This window comes from Rhododendron vialii, chromosome 3a, assembly GCF_030253575.1.
Source record: "Rhododendron vialii isolate Sample 1 chromosome 3a, ASM3025357v1".
Classification (NCBI taxonomy): domain Eukaryota; kingdom Viridiplantae; phylum Streptophyta; class Magnoliopsida; order Ericales; family Ericaceae; genus Rhododendron; species Rhododendron vialii.
The window spans coordinates 7,914,232-7,934,259 of record NC_080559.1 but is presented as its reverse complement, the minus strand read 5'-3'; the positions used below and the strand labels follow the sequence as shown (position 1 = coordinate 7,934,259).

The 20,028-nt window shown below is 38.5% G+C and overlaps 4 protein-coding genes and 1 non-coding gene across 5 annotated transcripts; 1 reads left to right on the top strand and 4 right to left on the bottom strand.

Annotated features, from left to right (window-relative positions):
* On the top strand, positions 1–2,140 carry LOC131318571 (uncharacterized). The gene is made up of 4 exons (XM_058348439.1): positions 1–676; positions 1,393–1,541; positions 1,674–1,790; positions 1,896–2,140. The coding sequence occupies exons 2-4, from the start codon at positions 1,455–1,457 to the stop codon at positions 2,022–2,024; spliced, it is 333 nt and encodes a 110-aa protein (XP_058204422.1). The 5' UTR covers positions 1–676; positions 1,393–1,454; the 3' UTR covers positions 2,025–2,140.
* A 2,946-nt stretch (positions 2,141–5,086) lies between these two features.
* Positions 5,087–11,157, bottom strand: LOC131318570 (uncharacterized). The gene is made up of 3 exons (XM_058348438.1): positions 10,704–11,157; positions 5,726–5,833; positions 5,087–5,639 (listed from the first exon to the last, which is right to left on the bottom strand). The coding sequence occupies exons 1-3, from the start codon at positions 11,013–11,015 to the stop codon at positions 5,328–5,330; spliced, it is 732 nt and encodes a 243-aa protein (XP_058204421.1). The 5' UTR covers positions 11,016–11,157; the 3' UTR covers positions 5,087–5,327.
* A 2,438-nt stretch (positions 11,158–13,595) lies between these two features.
* TRNAS-AGA (transfer RNA serine (anticodon AGA)) lies at positions 13,596–13,677 on the bottom strand. Its single transcript has one exon. It is a non-coding gene; the product is annotated as a tRNA-Ser (tRNA).
* Positions 13,678–14,843: 1,166 nt separating this feature from the next.
* On the bottom strand, positions 14,844–16,081 carry LOC131321086 (nucleoside hydrolase 4-like). The gene is made up of 2 exons (XM_058352101.1): positions 15,767–16,081; positions 14,844–14,912 (listed from the first exon to the last, which is right to left on the bottom strand). Exons 1-2 carry the CDS (start codon positions 16,076–16,078, stop codon positions 14,844–14,846), a joined length of 381 nt encoding a protein of 126 aa, XP_058208084.1. The 5' UTR covers positions 16,079–16,081.
* Positions 16,082–17,107: 1,026 nt separating this feature from the next.
* Positions 17,108–18,654, bottom strand: LOC131318569 (uncharacterized). The gene is made up of 2 exons (XM_058348437.1): positions 18,303–18,654; positions 17,108–17,923 (listed from the first exon to the last, which is right to left on the bottom strand). Exon 2 carries the CDS (start codon positions 17,892–17,894, stop codon positions 17,361–17,363), a length of 534 nt encoding a protein of 177 aa, XP_058204420.1. The 5' UTR covers positions 17,895–17,923; positions 18,303–18,654; the 3' UTR covers positions 17,108–17,360.
* Positions 18,655–20,028: the final 1,374 nt, after the last annotated feature.

Genomic DNA, 20,028 nt, shown 5'->3' with positions numbered 1-20,028 from the left:
GGCATTGATAGTTTTTGTGAGAGAGGAGATGATTGAGAAAGTACTAATCCACTAGTTTTGAGAAGAGAGCACCTCGCCACACGTATTTCTTCAATCTTCAGTGAATGGAGTTATTTGAAATACAAGACAAAGAAAGAATGCTGAAAAGGAAGAAGAATGAAATTAGTAGGGGACCATCATGTGTAGAACTAATTGAGAGAACTATTTAATCAAATTCTTGAAATTATTTCACCGCTATATTCCTCACATGGACTGGGGCCATGGACTTCATAGTCCCTTAGTTTTTCCTTCCCTCTACGAAATCACATACTAATTGTGGCTTAAATTTGTCATTATCAGGTTTGTGTTTCTTCGAACTTTTTTTTGTTTTGATTGAGAAGTTGCTTTTTATAACTTTAACTGTTCTCACTTGCTTCCTTTTTTTTGGGTAAGTTACTTAACTTACCATCTTCCGTATCATATGTTTTTTGAAAATTATTTACTTGCAGTCAATATTCACGAACATGTGACGGAGAGTATCAGGTTCTGTGTGGTATTTCTGTGTGGTATTTTGGTGCACTTATAAGAATTGATAAGTTTCAGATTTTTCCCTGAGTAGTAGTTATATCCTTTGATTGTAGACACGATTACTTGCATACACCATTATCAAGGTTCTTGTTTCGCTGCCTACTCGAATGTAAGTAAAATTCCTTTTCCTCTCTCCTTTCTTCTCTCATCCTATGTCTTTTTATGCTATCTTGGTATAATTTCTATTGCCTAGGAAATTGTTTTGATGATGATATAACTTCAAGTTTGTGGTCACTTCAGCGACGCGTTTTGACTAAAGAATCTTGTAACTACTTTGTTTGATTCATGTGTTTTTATTTGGCATGTAGCATTACCCCATGCCATTTACCATTTGCATGTCCCCCAAAATAACTCAAACAAAATCGCAACGGATGCTGTTGTGTGAATCAGTCACAATATTGCAGGTAACACTTTGTAAATGTTGTATGGGAATCCAAAACGACGCTTCCTTCTTCACTCCTTGAAAACTCTTCAAAATGGTTTGGAAAACCTGCAAGGCTGTAGATATTAGTGGAAAGCTATTTTTTGTTGTTACCCTTTAAATGTATATCCTTGGCATAAGTGGAGTAAGTTCTCAGAATTATTGGCTATATTGAGATTTGAGAAACATTGTAATCAAACGCTAAGAGTCACCTGTGCAATGCATGGGGTTTACAAAAATAGGAACAAATATATATGACTGCAGAGCATATAAAAAGTGGAAATTTTTATGGATTTGAAACGTTAAAATGTAAAGTAAAAATTGGGAAGGCAACTTGGGTTGTCAATAGTCAAATAAGTCAAGAACTACATTTTGTTGTAATGCTTCACATTCTCTCCTTTTAGGTAAACACTATGTGGGGGTCCCTTAATTCGAGGAAATCTCTGGATAATGCATATCGCGAGCAATGGAAGAAATTAAGTCCCTTTGCCGAGATACTTGCGGGGAAGGAACTAGATGTACTGGACCTACATGTGATAAGAAAAATCTCATTGTAAGTTTTTTCTTTATCTAAAAACTTATTTAATGCATTTTTTTTTCTGTACTTTTTGGTTGTTTTATTCTGTACTAGTTTTGAATTTGAGATCAGAAGTGCTTTCACAGTCCTGCTTCTCTGTAATTCCAGGTGACATTTCTAATTACAGCTTGTGGGAGACAGGAGTTGCCTCTTATTAACAGCCATTCAGACCTTGACATGGCTTTGGACTCTTTGGAACCTATCCTGTCCGGCTTAGATTTTCTGGTACAAATAGTCGGTGCAAAGTGTTTTCTTTTTCATTTCTCCAGTTTTTTCTCTTCTTCCAATATACGTACATCTGTGCCATGAACTTCTAATTTTTGGATGTAGGCTGGAAAGGTGTGGTGGACTTCTCGATATGACACTGAAGACTTGTCATATTTGCAGCGTCTACGAGAAGTCACTCCCCAAATTGTTAACCGGAGTGCCCAAATCAACTCATCTACCTTTTTTGTTTAGTTTTTGGTTCATATGTTTGTACATCAAATACTGCTACTTCACGATTTAGTTAAATGTCAGCCAAAACCGTACACTTCAAGTCAAGTTCCACTTCCCCCTTTTGTCAGGATCCCTGTTTTTTCCTCCCGGACATTCCACAGCGGGTCGGGAGCCCCTATGGCCGCGCCCAAAGGGGATTGCTACGCTAGTTGCCTCTTCCCACTCTTTCGTGGATCAAAAAAAAAAAAGTGCATCCAAATTCATTTGACTTTTTTTTTTTTTTTGAGAAAAAGGACCAAGTGGGAAAGGTAACCCAGTGAAATACAGATAAAATAAAAAAAGGTGCTAACGGCAGTGGGAGTGGGACTCCTGCGGGTAATGAGAAGCTTAAAAAATGAAGCCCATTTCTTTGAAATCCCACTATAGTATGATAACAGGAAACTGTAGACGATACGATATTGAGATCGGCTGATCGTCTTCTCCTGCTTTGAGTTCTCCATCCCGCCATTCCACAATATGCATCAGAACTTGTGGAAGGAAAGGAAGCCACCCGAAAAGCAATTTTCGAATCTTCACTCTGAAGCTGGCCAAGGCCCACGGGCCATGGTGGTGGTCGCTTAAGCAACCACTGAACTCACACCCCACCAGCCGTGGTGGTGGTTGCTTCACCGGCCGTGGTGGTGGTCGCTGAAGCAACCACTGAACTCGTTGCATTGCTGCTCTTCTTTGGTTCAACGGTAAACTGTGACTTAAAAATTACTACTTTTAGGCTAATTTTAGCCATAGATGTGCAGTGGTTAATCATAAAGGTCAATGTTACGAGCAAAACGTGACACAAGTTTTTCAAGTAATCGCCGAGAACGAGCATGCGACAGAGTGCAAATGCACGTCGCCTAACACTAGTATGTATATAAATTTGACATTTAACTGTTTGATTCCGTTTGGGATTTTGTCTCATGCATTAAATTCTGTAACATTTTCTACGGAGTATTTCACATTGGATGCTTTTTGTTTATCTGAGTCGAATTCAACTCCTTATTAGATTGCATTCACAGATCCTTTCACCAAAGCCATTGAAAGGGCAAATTATAGTTACCCCCTCTAACTTTTTTTTTGGCACTTAACCCTCTCAAACTAACTGAAATTCAAACTGTCATAACTTCAAACGGTCATAACTTCTTCGTCCAAAATCAAAAATATGCAAATTATATATCGATTTCGAGGTCTTGAAGTCAGCTTTCTAATACACCAAAATCACATCACGATTCAAAGCACACAAAAAGTTATGATCAAAACGGTCTTTCTGTCTACCAACCCTTACTCTTTTGATCATAACTTTCTGTGTGCTTTGAATCATGATGTGATTTTGGTGTTATTAGAAAGCTGACTTCAAGACCTCGAAATCGATATATAATTTGCATATTTTTGATTTTGGACGAAGAAGTTATGACCGTTTGAAGTTATGACCGTTTGAATTTCAGTTAGTTTGAGGGGGTTAAGTGCCACAAAAAAAATTGGAGAGGGGTAAGTGTACGCAAGGGTTAGTTAGAGGGGGGTAACTATAATTTTCCCTTAATAATTGGCATGCTCACCCATTCTGATATTTAATATGGGCGCCGCTATTCGCAGCCCTCTATTTACTCCCGTAGCCCACTAAATTTCGGTAAATGATTGTTGAAAATCATAAATAACATTTCGGTAAATTGCTGTTGAAAACAAGATTATATTTCGGTAACTACATGTCGAAAATATGTTCAACTTTCGGTAAACAACTGCCGAACATGCATTTTCGATAAACATCTGTTGAAAAAAATATTATATTTCGGTAATTGGACGCTGAAAATATATCTCAATTTCGATAACTAACTGTCGAGTATAATTGGAAATTTTTAACGGGCTATGGGAGTAAATAGAGGGCTGCGAATAGCAGCGCCCTTTAATATCAGCCATACCACATAGGAGGCAAAGATGTATGCACGTATGGAGATTTTACTAGAGAGAAGAAAGCAGTACTTAGCATTTGCACAAGTATTTTGAGCCTCGAGCAAATTTTCAGTTCGTGAATTTTGCCTCAGTGTACAGAAACGGACTTAAAGGTCGTTGTATTCAATCCGGGGCAAAAGGGGGTGTATTGTTTCTAAAGAGAGTACGTTTCACGTGCCTTGACTACCCCACAGACTTTTCTAATTCTGTTCTCCATTAATATTCTTGTCGACTGTTTGGTTACTTTAATAAACGGTTAAGATTTTTGTGAACTCATTTATGCTAACAGAAAATCCTATATTAGATATAAATATTTTACAACACAAGCAATTTAATAAAAAAAAATGTTTGGATTTTATAAATTATTTTAGCTTCATTAGAAAACTAATTGAAATCTTTAACTTTCTACGAGAATTTTAAAAAATCGAAAGCATTTACTCTTAAATTTTAATTTCTATGTAACGAGATGAGTATACAACGGGGAGAATATCAATTACAACACGATGACAGCCAATCGTTGGCTACCAAAAAGTTAAGGTATTTTGACCTTTTAAATTTGTGGACATGATACTCGCCCTCCAATCAGTCAAACCCGCGAATTTGGGCACGAGCTATCCACCTAGATAAAAGGCTTAGGCTACACAGAATGCATATGATAATCATTCTACAACCACGCCCATTTTACACTCACATAAGAGCAACTGTCATCTGAAGGTTCCCTTGCCGAACATCCTCGAAGGGCGGATTCTAGATAAACCAAAGTGCAGACAACCTAGCCAGGTTGGGGGCCGAACAAGAAGAAGCCCTGGTAGTTACTGAGGGCCTCCTTCAGTTTGACACTTCATTATCGAGGAAGCCATGGGAGTTGGCAGATACAGAGACTAGCCCTCTGTTTTTATCTTTGTTCACTTATTTGCTGAACTCCTTTGCTATGTCTGAAATCACTCTCTACTTATTTATGATTTAATCTAATCATTTCTGTTGCACCGGAAAAAAAAAAAAGAGCAACTGTCTCTAATTTCGCCACCGTCAAGCAAGTTAATATCATCTAGACTCTGTTAATCGAGCCCATGCAAGGAAGAGATATGCCCAAAAATTCATACTGAGAAAATGGTCATCCAATAACCTCTCTTAAATAATCACACAGCCCGCAAGACGGTAAAAATTTACACAAATTTGGACGGTCCGGAAGGAGATGCTGTAGCAGTTCTTTGAGCAAGGAAGACATTAACGGTAACAATATAACATGGAAAGAAATACATGAAGATAGAACAACCGAAACAAAAATCAGGAGGATAGGAACGACGGTACAGTGAAATCTACATTACCACTTGAAACTCATCAGAAGAAGCTGTTATACTGATTAGTTAGAGAATCCTTGAGATTCGAATAGAGGCCATAGAGGGAGTACTGGCGAAGGTTACTCACTTCATACCAGGAGTTGAAAACACCCTCATGCTTATCAGTGCCGGAGAATGCCAGTTGTATCCCGAGGCTGCAATCCACAGAACCCCCTTGGTTCTTACAGCTGTTTGTTTTGATTGCACAATCCTGGTTATTCAAGCACACAAAGCTAGAGTTGCCCGAGCATGAAGCACAGCCGTCTCTCTTCCAATACAAGTTTTGCAGCCTACCCTTCTGGAATGTAAGAACCTGCATTCACAACAAAAATTATGTCAAATATATCAAACAGAGGATAAGTTCAAGTAAAAAATTGCAAGTGTAACATCAATCCTTACAAGAGTAAAGCTGGTTACAGTGTATGTACTGTTTGCAACAAATGCAGGTGAAGATATGGCAGCATATTTTTGACCAGCAAATGCAACCATGTACCCACCAGTAGAATCCTGGAAAATCCACAATGAATTACAAGAGATTAGAAGTGCACTGTGCACCACATATAACAAGTACTTTTACAGAATCACTTGACCGCAAATCGTACTACGACTAGCTGTGAAAACCACTGATCTACCTATAAGCATACAGATTACAAAGGTCTTTTTAAGTCAGGCTTCAATTTACAACAAGAAAATCAAAGAACACGGATACTCTTTGACTCCTTAAACAAAAGAGTACAAACTTATATGCACCATCACAAAGATGGTCTTTTTTCGGAGGAGTTGCTTTCTGAAGGGAAAAAGAAAACGTTCAACTTTTCTCTGAACTAAGAAATTGAAGCTTCAAAAATCAGAGCATCCAAAGACCTGTATATATTTTGAAGGAATTGTGGGAAGAATAACTTAGCTCCTAGTCACTTTCTTCAATCGGGACTCCACCTTACAACAAGTAAGACTCCTTCCACACAATTTGAGGCTTGCTCCAATAAAAGCATCTTTGAAGCCCCTATGTTGCGTGAATTAAGGCCAGGTCTTCTGTTTCTGAAATGGGTAAAAGTCTAAAGCCTTTAGCAGAGCTTTTTTATTGCATCTCCACCCAAATGCAACTGAATTTGCTCAACTAGATTCAAGAATCAAGTTTTCTCTTTTTTGGTTCAGTAAGGTTCCTCAACTTTATTCTCACAAACAATAGAAACTCAAACCGACTCTAGGTCTGTTATTGTTGTACCCACGAGATCAGTGTTGTCAATCACGTACCGCACCAGTCATACCGGCCAAAATGTTTTTAGAATAAGATTAATATGTTGTTAGAATGACAAAATGGAGTTAGCCCAAGTTAAACACTCATACAATCCCTTTTGATATTGAACGAGGGTGGTTGTTTAGCTCTAGAAAGCTCCCCCATCTTTTCGTAACAATTATACCATTTTTATATCAGCATTCTACAGACATCTTTATGTTTTGGGGAAAAAAAGTTCTAGAAAGCTTATTTTCAAAACTAAAATGCTGCAAGAGAATTTCAAAAAGTTTGCACTTAGCAAACAACTAGTAGATCAAAGTCTCTCTCTTACGCTATTACGTAGCCTCCCAAATGGCATTTTGCTTAACACTAAATGTTTCCGTTAGGCTAGACCTTGTGAAGCATTTATTGGTATGTTTGCTCATTCAGTCATTTTAACCACTACAAGGCTGTAGAGTCATTTCACAGGGTCACTAGGCCTAAATACGATTCTAAAGTCAGCGGGTTTGGAATTTGATCCCTCTTTGTTTGATGTGGATCATATGGCGAGAAAGAAATTTTAGATGCTTCCAAGGGGTTGAAAAATCGTTGCATCAAGAGTTTTTTGGTGGATAGCTTGTATAGTTGGAACAAGAGGGCTTGTAATGCTTCTCTTGACCAATTCTTAGATTGGTTTGAGCTTTTCCTTTTGCGTGGAAGAGTATAGGGCCTTTTTGCCTTGTGGCCTCTTTTTGTATACAGGCGGCATTCCCTTAATGCCTTGTTTCTAATATAATTATTTACTTATCAAAAAAAAAAAGTTAAGCTTTATAAGATAGCTTGATGCAGTATACAGACAACAACATTGCCTAAAGGCCCTAAACCATGCCTGGCCTAACACGAAACTTTAAACTAAAACAGAAAAACAAGCAAGATAACTTAGGGATAGGACTGCTAAAAGACAGAACCGGATACAGCACTTAATTGCATAATTCCATTTTGATATCCAATCAAACAGCAACTTAGTCAGTACTTAGTAGGTACCCCAACATCATAGCTATGCCTCATAACCTAACTACAATTTGTCATACAAGAACAAAAACACCACCAAAAGGTTAACACGTCTTTTTCCATGCTTCATGCAGCCCTTTCCACTTCTCGAGGTCTACATTCACATGTTCGGAATTTTTGCTCCACTCTTCCTCTTGTCAGCTCTTTCAACAATCATCCAAATCCAACAAATCAAAACCCTAGCGCCCCAAAATTAGAATTCTCCTTTACTCAAGTCTCTTCTTGTTTTACGCAGCAACGAAGAGATCATAATCATCAAAATAGAGGATTACCTAATAACCAGTACTTCAAAAATACCCGGAACATATGCTTACACACGTGTCCAGACAGGGAGAAGGATAGAGATGTAGTGAAGAGTTGGGATTGCCCTGATTAAACGCGATCCTCTACACCTTGATGTCTGAATAAACAATGGAACACCAATTGGAACTTTCTTTTCCAATTTTCACAAAACCAAACAGATCCCAATTATCAAAATACTAGAGCTGGCCCCGTAAAGATCTCAGCTCAGTTTTCTGTATCCCTACTAAACAACAATTTCCACACCTCAACCGTATCTAAATAACACATAATCACTTACATATACGTGTACATACATGGAGATTTGTACAGACACCTCCAATGACGCAGCTATGGAGAGACCTGGGCCCCCAAAAAATTAATTTTTTAACTAATACTATGTGTAATATGATTATAAATTATGTAATAGTATAGAAATCTCTACAAAATATAAATTATGTTGATTAATCTTGTTATAAATTAAAGTTATTTTATATTATTGTGTAAAATTATCTCAATTTCTTTCATGGACGAAAATAAGCACACATGGGCATTGCGATTGTCAACAGAAAACAAAACAATCTCATGCCAGATATGGTATTGTACTACAAAAGTTACACGATATATTGAGTACATCCTCCGATGAAAATACTTCTCTTAGATTGGCCCCCCTTAGGGGCAAAATTCTAGCTCCGCCACTGGACACCTCTTTTCTTGCCCTCAAGTCACCCTCTCTCTTCCTTTCCTGTTTCAGCAATCATTCATTCCAATGATCAAAACCATAGCACCAAAAACTTAACAAAATTCTTATCCCTTCCAAGCTGCAACCAGTCATTCCCAACTGCACTACGTCGGGCTTCCCTGTTTCCTGGGCTCTGCTTGCTCGTCTAGACTCCGGCCCAGAAAGTAATTATTGAAAAACAATCCGAAGTCAAACAGAAGTTTCTTATTTCTGTGGCCGCAGTTACAGTAGCAATAATAACTTCAAAGCTCAACAAGGCATTCGTTTAAAGCCTTGCTAAAGCAGATCTGATGACTATCTTTCCTTTTGACTGATTAACTTTGGGAGGTGGAGGCGTGCTAACAGGGTTGACCAAAGACCTCTTAACCATGATTCGATGATGGTCTATCTATCCTTGCTCTTGTAGGCACCATGGCCTCAACGATTAAACTTGGGAACGAGAATCATATCAGAGCTAAATTTATGTTTCAGCAAGCTAAGGTGCCTCCTCTAGTTCAAGAGCTTCAGGCCGGATACTAGCTATGCTCTAGTTGCTTTCTATGTTGGGTGAATCACTATTGAAATGAAACAGAAGAAGTGACAAATTTTATGACTTCTACTTATCGATCCTGACCCCAAAAAGTGACTGATGAATGAAACAATCGTTTAGATTTTGGTAAAGGTCTGTCCAGTTTCGAAAAAGAATAATTTACTTAAGGCATGTTCAGTGCAAATTAGTAATAACAACGAAATACAAACAAACTTCCCTTCACTCTTTCACTTCATTCCCCAAAAGATTCTACTTTCAAAACCCTAGAACTTGACCAAGGAAGATCCAACATCAGTTCTCAGGAAATACACCCATATACATACATCTAGACTATATAGTATCACAGGGTTGTTTTCGTGAAAAGCTCTGCGACATGTGGCCTAACCTATATGTCTAGATACATTTCTGTTTTAACTATTATAAAATCCAATTGGTCCAAACCATAAGAATAACTTAGAATTTGGAGAAAAAAAACACTAATAGTTAGGGGGGCAATCAAATATATTTACCTATCCATCTTGATTCAGATATCTTACGGTAAGAACACATCATATCATCAAAATCTTTGTTATTTCGTCTTTTCCTTTCAATTGCCGTGCATAGCACGGGTTTATACTGGTAATTTACACATAGGAAGAGACAGGGAGTGTAAGAGGTGGGATTAGTACTACACCAGAGTGAAGCCGGTGGTGGTGTTGACGAGATCAAGATAGGTTTAGTTCAATGGTCTAGATGAGCGATTGTGCTAAAATGGCACCGTGACATTGCTAATTTTGGGTAGAAAGAGAGAGAGATCCGCTGCGTGATCAACCCGACTGTGCGTTACGTGTGCTCTACAGGCCGCACTCCATCTTTCTTCCCAACAAGCCCATTTTTCCTTCTGATTTGAAAGACGGGCGTTGCGTTCAGTTCGAAAGGCATGCTTTTCATAATGTGTCCAGATCGGGCCCCAACTAGTTCGGCTAGCTAGCGAGCCGTTCTTTCGGGTGGGAACCGGGCCGGGCCCTATGGGCAGGAATCTCCCGCACCAAAAGCAGCATTGTTCGCCACCACTCAAAAAGCAAAAGATTTGAGAGTCCAGGCTTCAAATATATGCATTGATAGTGGTCTAATGACAAGGGCCGACAACAGAAGCCCGGGAAGGAGCCGTATGATGCCGGTCTTGCTGCCGGGAATGGCTTGCTCGATTCCTCCTGTTCCAATCCCTGATGCACCTTCAATAAGCCCTTCCTTTGCAGTTAGGAGGCACCGCGGATCTAATAAAGATAGCGTTTTCCAGCCAGATTGGGGCAGTTTGCACAGACAGACAGTAAGTATAATCTAGCGCAAACAATTCCTATCTACTGTACTCGGGGGGAAAAATGACTTTCACAATGTCCTTTTGGCATCAAGGGGGCGGACTTGCTCTTACTTTCGAAACCCTAAAACATGACTACTGAAGATCCAACTTCAGTTCTCTATAAATAAGTTCTCTGTAAATACACAGAGACACATTGATTTCACTTACATGGCGAGAGAGGGAGTGAGATTAGTGTTATACCGGAGTGAAGCCGTTGCTGGTGTTGATGGTGAGGAGAGAGATCTCGTCGACCTTGGGGCGGAATAGAGCGATCTCGGCGTTGGACGAGGAGAGAGAGAGCCGCCTGTCGCAGGGGGAGAGCTGGACGGTGGTGTTGACGAAGAAGGCGGTTCGGGTCGCGAACGCGATCGCGAAGCTGAACCCGTCGGATTTCTGAACCGTCGTGTCCGAGCACGGCGAGTAGACTGGGTTCGTGTTGCTGCTCGGCTCCGCCAAGAGCGCCAACAGGGACAGCGACAGGGCCGCGATCGAGAGTCTTAGAGTAGAAGCCATTGATCGGAGCGCCGCCGCCAAAGGTGGTGGTTTGTGGTTGAGGTGACGGCGGTGAGATTACACGGCTAGAATCTTCTTGGTAACTAGGAGAGCCTATAGAAATTTGATCGAGGGATCAACGGCCGTTTACTTTTTTTGATCAATTGGGAGTATTTCTTTGGGTAAATTGTATTAAACCCCTCAAACTATGGCCAATTTACACTCTTCCACTTTAAAGTTTAAACTGTTACATGCTATTTTTCTTTTCTCTAACGACATGTCCCTTCGTGTGTCTATTCGGTAATTTGTTTCGTGAAAAAAGAACAGTGACAAAATTAATTACTTTTTTTTAGATACTTCGAAAATTCATTAAGATAGTGTAGCTAGTACTAGTAGAAGCAAGCACAAAGGAAATACAACAGGCAATGCATCCTTTGTCCAGGAGGTGTCCAACCCCCAATATGTCTTTTCGAATAAATGGCATTGTGGCAACGGGGATGTCTTAGGTCACCAAAACCTCGTTCGTTTAAAGGTTTTGAATTTTAAATTTTAATTATTATTCTATTTTTCTCTTCAGTCATTACCTTATCTCCAATCATTAGTCTTTTTATCACTTTTCAATCATTATTCTTATTTTCAATCATCACTCTATTTCTCTCTACACTCATTACCTACAAATCTAAATCTAAAATCCCAAAAACGAACGGAGTCCAATAGTCTTTCTTCTTGCTCAGCTCCAAGCTTGGCAAGGTTGTCTACGCTCTGATTGACCAGTCTGGGAATGTAGATTATGGTAGCCAGTGACGGATCTAGGAATATAACCTAATGGAGACACCTTTTAATTATAATAGCGAAAGTTTATTTTTTTTAGTCAACCACGGTAAAATTGTACAAAATTAAGGCATGCATTATTAACTACAAAAATTTATAACTCGTACTTTAAGTTAAATTAGTTTAAAATAAGCACAAAATCTCAAACAAATTTTTTAAAGTATGTTTTAAATGAACATCGACAAGTTTTAGAATGATCGAGCTAATTTTGTTTATAACATTATTTTAAAATATTTCTCTCAAACAGTTATAAATAAAGAGAATCAAGAAAGAATTAGCTCCAAATACACAAACAGCTCGTAAAGCAACAAGTACGTATAAATGCATCATTTGATGAAATTCAGGAATAAAACTAATTCTATATGTACATTTTCGAGATATATGCAAGTGTGTGTTTATATATTAGCACATTTTTCATAATTATGCTAATTTATACAAAATTATTAAAAAAATTATTTTAATTTTAAATGAGAGCACGCGTTCGAATGGAGACACGTGCCCTCGTGTTAATCCGTCCCTGATGGTGGCCCATGTTCGGATCATGAGGCTTTATTTTCTTTTTTCTTTTTTTTGAATAGCGATCATGAGGCTTTTTGAGTCATCAACTAGTGCTGCATGATCGTGAACAATGGCAGTATCTCTCCATTGATAAGTCTCACAGCAAGGAGGGAGTCCGTTTCAATTTTGACATTGGCGATTCCTTTCTCCATTATAATTGTGAGACCCATGTATATATAGCCCGATGCTCCGATTCGAGGCTTGGGCTGCCTGCTTGATAGTTTCCCATAATAGCCTAGGATCCAAGCACCATTGCAGCCTTGAAAACGTCTCCAAATCCCGATTTATTGAATGATGCCCAATACAAGCGTATTTTAGTTTTAGAAATTAAAAATACGAAGATTATAAAATTAACAATTCTGCTAACAAGTATTTCCGGGGCACAAGTTAAGAAACATGAAGACAAAGTGGAAAAGGGAAGATGAAGTGGAGATCGAAATCAACCCCGAATATAAGTCTAAGTCGGGCCAATATGGTATTGGCATTAATTTGATGTACAAGAATAAAAAATATTCCGTAGAAATCAGTTGTGACATAAAATGCTACTCGCTGATAATTGTTTCCTTGTTCGTTTGTGCATATTTCATATTTAGTGCACCTTCCATATTTATTTCACCTTAACTTATGCATATTCCATTTTTGTTACATCTTAACTTGTGCCCGGAGGCATTAGTTAGCATTTGCCTAAAACTAATAGTAACAAAATAAAACCTGATTAGCTTAAAAAGTCTTCTGTCGCAACAAATTTACACCCTTACTTCTTCACACCCATTAGGAAGTTTAAAGGGAAAATGACGGTTCAGGTCGTGTTTTGATATAGTAATTAATACCCACGCAAGGACATGCTGAGAACATTTGTTAATGTTGAAAATGTCATTGGCGGGTATTAATTATCAAAACACGTCATTGCCCGTCATTTTTCCAAGTTTAAATGATTAGCTAAATTATAAAATCTAAAATATATATAAAGTCTGTTGTATAGTGCACTATATATACCAACTGATCATATTCTTCCAATTAATTATGTAGTAGAAAAGTAGTAAAGCACAATTTTGAAGCTAAAAGCGCCAGCTGGGATAGCCACGCCGGCAGAATTATGATAAAATGTGTACGACGAGTTTATGTTAAAACATGAACATTGAATCTACAAATGACGGCCCAGATCAGCACTGTCTTGGATCGGAGAGGATTTGTATAAAAAGTAGGGAAAAACGTGGTCGGCAGGATTCGAACCTGCGCGGGCAGAGCCCACATGATTTCTAGTCATGCCCGATAACCACTCCGGCACGACCACTTTTGTGCTACGAGGGCCACTTACAACATATATATATATATATACACACATACATACACACACACACACACACACGTGGCCGCAGCGTGGGTTGGAACTTAGAACATGTGTCACCTCCACCTCATGCTTATATGCCACCACTTGTTCTTTTGGCCCTACATGCTTTGTTGACGACTAATTAAGCTGCGTTCTTTTAAACTTATCTTAAAATAAATTGGTTTGTCATTAGTTGAATTTTTTTGTATTTGTTAGTTTTGAAATAAGTGGTTATTTCTTAAAATATTTGGATAAAAAAAAAAATTTATCAATTCTTTTCGTCGAGACGAATCAATAATTCACAAAAGTTTGGCACAAAATTAAGAAATGTGAAAAAAATTCAAATAATAACAAACCAACTTATTTTAAGATAAGTTTAAAAGAACGTAGCCTTAGCCAGCAATCAACATTCTAGGACTATTATCTTACGTTGTCTACGTGGTACATCCAACCATTTATATAAGACAAATTATGTGATAAAATCATAAAAATATTATCATTCACTTTTGTTGGGTGATTGAAAAATAAAAAGTAATTTGCAATGCAATGACGGCTCCAAAAAATTGTAATAGGGTGTTCAGAAATTACGTTAACTCTACTAACTGATCTATTAATTAACAATACATGTACAAAACCTCATATAGTAGTAAAAATGTGCCACCATAAAACCGGCATACTAATTTAGTAATACCCTTTTGGAAGAAATAGTGGAGAATATGTTGAGGCCAGCCTTTTTAAAAATATACTCTTCTTTAGCATGATAGGATGAAAATTGTCTATCTCGTAGTCCCTGAAATCGAAGGAATATTGTTCAAGCTAGTTAACAAATTTTGCAATGTAATTGACTTTTTTTAAGCCTCGTCCATGATTCTATAAGATAATCAAAAAAAATTGAAATAGTTAATGTCATGAATACGAAATTAACACATTTAGACTATCGAAACATTGAGAGAGAAAACAGGGCATAGTATTTACACAAATATATTCAACCGCCACATTTGCATAATGGTGTTTTCAGATTTTAAGTGTTTGAGGGTTGAGTATGAATTAGATTTCGTCTGCATTATCGGATATAAACTGAAGAATGTAAAATTCGAAAATTATTTCTGAAAGAGCTTTTCAGATTCAGATTATAATTTGGTTTTAGAATGATCGGCACCCAAGGTTATGGCACCAAGAATTTCCCCCAGAAATGTGTCCTGCAGAAAAATGAGATTTGGTTTCAAAGGCTAGACTAAAACCTTCTGCAAAATGCCGTTATGGTGTTGCTTTCGTTTGCATTTTTGTAATTCTATATAATCAGAAGTCCGAAAACACCCATAATTATCGTGTCTCTTCATCTTTGTGTACTCAGTTTTCCAGAATTCATAAAACATAGTTTTGGTGTTTCCAATTATATATTCGCGGCCAAGAGTAATTCTTTGCGGCTAAAAGTAATTTTTCGCGGCCAAGTGTAATTCTTTGCGGCCAGGAGTAATTCTACGAGGCCAGGAGTAATTCTATGCAGCCAAGTGTAATTATTTGCGGCCAAGAGTAATTCTTCGCGGCCAAGAGTAATTCTACAGGCAAGTGAGTAATTCTTCGAGGCCAGAAGTAATTTTTCGCGGCCAGAAGTAATTCTATGCGGCCAGGTGTAATTCTTTGCGGCCAAGTGTAATTCTTTGCTGTCAGGAGTAATTTTACGCGGCCAAAAGTAATTCTACGCAGCCATGTGTAATTTTTTGCGGCCAAGTGTAATTCTTTACGGCCAGGAATAATTCTACACGACCAAGTGTAATTCTTTGGAGCCAGGAGTAATTTTACGCGGCCAAGTGTAATTCTTTGTGCCCAGAAGTAATTCTATGCGGCCAAGAGTAATTCTAAACGTTGGTTCTTTCATCAAAAACATTGCCTGGAAACATACCAATGCAAGATTTTTGTTTTCTCTGGAAATGAAATGAAAAACAGAAAACGATTTGCTGATTCATTAGCTAAGCTTTTTCTTTTCTTTTCGTTTATGAGATTAGCCAAGCTAATAGCATAAATTCCTTACAACGACAGTTGCGTGCCATACCATATGCTGATATCTATGATGCTCTAGTTGCAACCGGTGCAGCCTTGATATCAACCGCCTTGCGAAAATGCTTCTGGCGTCCTCTTCGTCACATGCAGCCTTTCTAAAATCTTTAGGAAATGCACCAACTTTACGCTGAATTCCAAGCCGGAGTAGGGTAACATTAAGCCCGGAATGGAATAACGTCTTTGCAGCCAAAGGATCAAGAAGCATATTGAATTCTGCATATTCGTTCGAAGGAATAGCAAAAACGTTTCCTTTCTCTTTGTTGTTGGAGTTGATGTTTCCTCCGACTATGTACACATCCTGCATTGAGTTCCATAAAGACTTTCAGGCAGAAGTTGCAGATAAATTAACCAATACACCAATACGAATCATATCTTTACGTCGGTTTTATGGGTTTTAATTTGTAAATCTTTCCATGGTAAAGGAAAATGAAAACCACAAATTTTGTGTCAAAGGCCACTGGGATGCAGTAAATAATGACATGCAGCAAGAGGGTACTGAAAGCGAATCAGAGAACTTGTGTTTTTTGTCTGAAAGAATTATGTTTGCTAAATTAGTCAAGGGACCAATATTGCACACCATCTAAAATATAGTTTGCACACCTACGTTTGACTTCTTATCCCGTTCCTCTAAGGAGTGTATCGTGAGAGAATGACTTATTTCGTAAATCGAAAAATAATAAGTATTTATAAAATAAGAATTTTAGTGGAATGTGGCCTATACATCAAGAAAAAACTATTTTTCCTATGTTAATATATAGTAGTGGGAGAGAATTGATCCCCTTCTGTATAATACTTATGTTTTTTTTCCCATTAAATATATGATCAACTTGTTTTTGTTGGTAGAAAAAATTGTACTCCGAACTTTTTCGGAAATTAAATTAGATTACATATGCTCTTAGACTCTCAAGGTGGTTGCGGTCTTGCCAGGCCATTCCATCCACCTTCACGAGTGTGATTGATGGGTCCGACTCTGGCGTCTGGTGTCACACGACTTTTCTAGTATTTTGTTTGATTGTTTTAGATCTAGTATACTTTACTTCCGTATTAATATAACTAGGATGATCTTACTTGTCCCAAAAAAAACCCCAAAACTAGATTTTTCAATTATTGTAAATTTCTTATTGAAAAACTTCATGTCCCCATCAACATGATACAGTGATAAAAGTGCAAACAATCCTTAAACCATAAAAGTCTCTTGATTTTTATATATATACAGCACAAACATAAGATTGCAATACATACACCTCAATTCATGTACAAAATCTTCAATAAGCTCGCAAAAAATGAAAAGCAAAAAAAAAAATCTCAAAGAGAAAAGGAAAGAAATGGGTAATGAAAGAAAGAAAAAATCTTAACTTGGTTGTTTTTAATTATTTCCTTTCAGCATCATTACTTTACATACAAAAATGCTACGGAGACAGAGATCTGTGCGCAAATTCAAACATAAATATATCCGAAACCTTCCGAAGATTACTGTATATGACCCACGTGCATCAAATAATTCGAAACACATCTATGTTAGATCTGTGCGCAGACGTGTCCGTATCATTGCTCCTCCACAAACCACAACCCAAACACATGCAGCTTTAAAGGTTACTCTTTTGAGAGGGACTCCTCCAGAACCCTGCGCCGTAAAACCTCTCCCACATTTCCTTCTCCAGCTGCATCACATCTTCATCCGGTTGCACCGACTCCAAGACCTTGTCGGCCGCCATCATCGACTCGCTGATGGCTGCGACAGGGTGGATCTGGAGCTCCGTGTCGTCGCAGCCGCACCCGCAGTGGCGGCTGCTCGGCTGCGGCAACAGCCCCTTCTTCATCAGCCGGCTGCGGCGCTTCTGCTTCAGGGCCTTCCGGCACAGCCCGGCCGGAAGCTTGTAAACGGTCAGCACGAGGAAGTCGACGAGGGCGCACGGGCAGCAGCAGCACACCGCCGCGCACTCCGCCGCCGTCCCGCCCGCCACCTCTCCGAACCCCACGCTCCTCCTCCCATTGGCGGTGGATGACGACGAAAACGTTTTTGATAAGGACGAGGACGACGACGACTTGGTGGAGGCCAAAAGCAGCGGCCGCCGCCTAGTCATCGACGACGGGTGACGGAGGACTATCTGACGTGTCATCGGTCGGTTTCAATTGACAAAGTGAACCCCTGAAAGTTTTGAAATTGAATGAGAATCAGGTTCTTGACAATTTACTTTTCTAACATAACATAAATCGAATTTCGAATATCGATATGGCTTATTTGGAACTCGTGAAAAATGAGAGAATAATTACGAAGGAAAGCACAACGAAAACGTGAAGAAAATTTTACGATTCTCAAGCACTATAATTGTAATGCTTTGTTTGAAGCTCGTGGAAAAGAAGGAAAAAGAAAGGAAAAATTAAAGATACTACTCGAATTTTAGCAAAAGCTGTTCTTTGAATTTTTTCAACCTTTTTTTTCTTTCCACAAGTTTTAAACAGAGCTTAAATTTCTGTCTCTTTCTTCTCAAACCAAACTAGAGAAAGAGAAAATTTTCAAACTTCACCTTTTTCTTCCTTTCTTTGCCTCGAGTTCGAGACAACCCCCTCAAATCCTGACAACCGGAAGGGGTACGAGGATCTCTTTCTCTTGCTCGGATTTCCCTGAAAAACTGGAAAATCCGAGCGCTAGAGAAAGAGAGAGAAAGAGGAGAGAGAGGGGGTTTCTTCCATTGTGGGGGGCGGTGGGAATGAGTTTGTGGCGGGGCAATGTAAAGAAGACACGGCGAGTGAAATCAGGAGGGGGAGGGAGGGAGATTTTGTTGATATGCTTGAAGGCTATATGTATACCTCCCGGAATAGTCGGTGGACTCTCCTTTTCTCTCTTTTTCCTTCAACTGGTAACGGAATTTTGGGTTCGTTTTGACTGGTTCTCCGATTCTCCTTTTTTTTCTTTCTCCTACAAAGGTGGGAAAAGGGGTTGAATAGAAAAGAGGAGAGAGATTGGTTCTCCGACGTAAAAGGGGGGAGAGAGAGAGAGAGAGAGAGAGAGAGAGAGAGAGGAATTCAAGGGAGTTTTTGTGTAAAGGAATGTTTTTGTTGATCAGCAAGTGTAACGGAATGTTTAATTCATTGATTGTGTATCAGAATTGATAGTAACGTGTGAAGTATATGATAGGCGCCGAGCATCTCCATGCAGAGCAGTGCCGAGTGGCCGATTTGGCCATTCATCTCGGCTCGATTTGAATCTGAGCGCATGCAAGTTTGAACCGTCCATTGCTCGGTTAAGATCTGAGCCGTCGATTGCCGAGATGAATGGCCAGATTGGCCGCTCTGTGCCCCATCTACAGGGAGATGCTCGGCTGCAATACACCCCTAATATTTACTAAAAAGAGGGCTTAATATTTTTTACTAAAAAGAGGCGTTATATTTCGAATCAAAAAGAGGTGTAACAGTTCACCACAAAAAGACGTAACATTTTACTCTAACAGACGTAACAGTAACACCTATTAAGGTACATACCATTTGCACCCGTAACCGTAAAAAGGCGTAACATTCACCAAAACAAGCTTACGTTTCACTAAGGAGTATAACATTCACCAAACACAGACATAACATTTTCCAAAAGTAAGGGGTGTGTATCGAAGCATTTGCTGCAGGGGTAATAAAAAATGGAAAATGAGGAGGGCAATCGAGGAGGTTCTGGACAAAGATTAAGAGTGGGGGGATCAAATTAAGGGAGTGGGGTAATTACGGGAGATGATGTTTTTAGGGCCACTGGCAAGAAAAACAAGAATGGTGGGTCTTGGTGATTTTGCCTCTTTTTACCTAACCTTAGGTTAGGTTAGGTTTGGTTTCAGTAAATGCTTGAATTTGCCAAGTTTCTTCTTCTACTTTTATGATTTTCTTAATTTTTTACTAAGTTTCCTTTTTTCCATTTATAAGTTTTTTCATTTATAAATTTGTCTAGATGAGAAGAACCAAAAAGGCAATACTCCATATGAGGTCAAATACTAGTTCTTCACGGATACACACAATAAACAAAAAATAAATTAAATTACATTTTGGTTTATTTTAACTTTGTTACTTGAGCCTAAAAAGTAAATTTCTTTTATCAAATCAAAAACTAAAATATTTCAAACAAAAAAATCTCTCTTCGAGTGAAACTTGAGAAGACAAAAAGGCTTCGGCTCTTGTATTCGGCATTTTCTTACCATTATCATCATATAGTACTAAACTTGAGTAATGATTTATTTTGTGACTGCATTCAATTTTTTGTTAGGAGTGCCAAAG